General features: G+C 35.5%; 1 protein-coding gene and 1 long non-coding RNA gene across 2 annotated transcripts in view; one reads left to right on the top strand and one right to left on the bottom strand.

Annotated features, from left to right (window-relative positions):
- The window catches only part of LOC113209430 (polypeptide N-acetylgalactosaminyltransferase 35A), a 14,176-nt gene extending 12,017 nt beyond the window's left edge, over nt 1–2,159 (top strand). The window contains exons 9-13 of the mRNA XM_026426938.2: nt 47–199; nt 304–546; nt 640–741; nt 820–951; nt 1,030–2,159. Coding sequence (XP_026282723.1) covers nt 47–199; nt 304–546; nt 640–741; nt 820–951; nt 1,030–1,164 — 765 coding nt within the window. The 3' untranslated portion in view covers nt 1,165–2,159. The remainder of the gene's footprint in view (nt 1–46; nt 200–303; nt 547–639; nt 742–819; nt 952–1,029) is intronic.
- The window catches only part of LOC127749186 (uncharacterized), an 18,337-nt gene that overhangs the window by 3,505 nt on the left and 12,667 nt on the right, over nt 1–2,165 (bottom strand). The gene's annotated exons all lie outside the window — the stretch shown is intronic.

Here is a 2,165-nt window from a genome sequence, read left to right as displayed (position 1 = left end):
TTTGGTTATTCTTTTAAATATTGTTGAAAATATTTTTATCTAACAGATTTGGATGTGTGGGGGTACTCTAGAACTGATTCCTTGCTCTAGAGTAGGCCATGTATTTCGACGAAGAAGACCATATGGCTCTCCTGATGGTGAAGATACTATGACTAGAAACTCTTTACGAGTTGCCATGGTGTGGATGGATGAGTATAAGGTATACTCCAAAAACTATATACGTGTAGTAATCGACAAATGAACTTCTCTTTTCTTTGGATTTCACTAATCTGGAAGTGTACGTTTCTTCAAATATGGTTTTAGGAATACTTTTTCAAAGAACGGCCCCATTTGAGAGAGTATCCATTTGGTAATGTAGATGAGAGAATAGAGCTGCGCAATCGCCTTGAATGTAATAATTTCCACTGGTATTTGAATAATGTGTATCCTGAACTTGTCTTACCAAGTGATGATAAGTCCCGTCTGAAAAAGAAATGGGGTGCTCTAGAAAAGAAACAATATCAACCTTGGCATTCTCGAAAACGCAACTATGTTGATCAATTCCAGGTTTGTTCATTTACTCTTTGTATGAAGTCTATAACACTCCCAACCATCAAACACACACAACCATGAAGTTATTCTACATAACATTTTTACTAGGTGCGACTTGCTAATACCAGTTTATGCATGGCATCTGAGAAAGACGTGAAGACAAAAAATGCTCGCCTTGTGCTCAAAACATGCTTGAGATCTCCAAATCAGGTACTTCAATTGTTGTTAATGTTACTTGCATAATCTATATTTGATGGAACCTTTTAATAATTTCTGTAATCCTGCCAGATGTGGTATGAGACGGACAAAAGTGAGTTAGTCCTTGCCCAGCTTTTATGTCTTGAGGCAGCTGACAACTATCCTAGACTTTACAAGTGCCATGAGATGGGAGACAATCAAGAATGGAAACGGAGAGGCCGTGTAAGTATATTGCCCTGCTACCATCTCTCCTCATCAGGTTCTCAATTTTCACAGTTTTTTCATTATTTTTTTTTACAGAAAAGTACTCCAATCTACAACTTAGCCTCTGGATTGTGTCTTGCCGCTCCAGTACCGAGCAAGGGCCAACTGCTTACCCTAGAAATTTGTTCAAGCAAGGGTGGACTCCATGAGTGGGACCTCATTCTAGATTAAGTAAAGATTACATAAGATCTCATCAGTTTGCCGTCACAAGACTGATCTATAATGACTTCATTCCATCAAGATCTATGCTACAAATGAGCAGCTCATTGAGACTGAATAAGAAACACACAAAGTCTTTATTGATATTTAATAGATATTTCAATCATGTTAATGACCTCCATATGATTTTTATTGAATCAAGTAGAAACCTATTTTAGCCCCTTTAAATTAATTGTTTTTGATTTAATGGCCATTGATCATAGATCAAATTTATTTCACTGTACTGTTTTGTTTATGTTTGCAATGTTATTTTATTTCTTTTGTTTTACCACTGTTTTGTTTTTCCCCAATCCATGTTAGTATGAACTGTAGCACCTAAAGAGGCAGCTTTACTTATTGTTTGGATTTTGTGCAACACCTTTGTGCACCTACTCAAGCACAGTGTTGTATTCATATTTGTGTTAAAAAAGAATCTCCTTTCAAATACTCCTGGTACATATTTTAAAATTGACAATTGTACAATCAAATTGTACAATTCAAATGTATTTGAAGTACCGGTAATTAGATTTTTTTTCTGTTATTCTCACTTCTTTTGCATTATGCTTCTCATTGTATTAGAGAAATATTGCTGCTTTTCATCCGGTTGTAAATACTGGGGTAGCCAGAACAAACAAACATTCATACGTAATAATAAATGAATCCAGATTCATCTTAACATATACAAAATGCAAGATATTTTAGAGTTATGAGTCTGTTTGAAGCAGCTGGAACTTTTATTACCTACAGTTATCACTGTTTGTTGTGCTGTAAAACTATGCATCTCCTGCCATTATATGTAGATTTGATTTGAGCTGTGCCTAGTTGTGCCTCCACATAAAAGACAATTAGTAGAATTTTGCTGTAGGGCACTTCTGTAGCTTGCAAATATGATTGTGGTTGTGCATAATCTTATCAATTTTGTTACTTGCACCGTCCTGAACAGTACGCTGGAACTTTTGTTCATGTGATAATTA

The sequence above is a fragment of the Frankliniella occidentalis genome, unplaced genomic scaffold, assembly GCF_000697945.3.
Source record: "Frankliniella occidentalis isolate FOCC.00 unplaced genomic scaffold, Focc_3.1 Scaffold3, whole genome shotgun sequence".
Classification (NCBI taxonomy): domain Eukaryota; kingdom Metazoa; phylum Arthropoda; class Insecta; order Thysanoptera; family Thripidae; genus Frankliniella; species Frankliniella occidentalis.
This window is presented reverse-complemented; position numbering and strand designations above follow the sequence as displayed.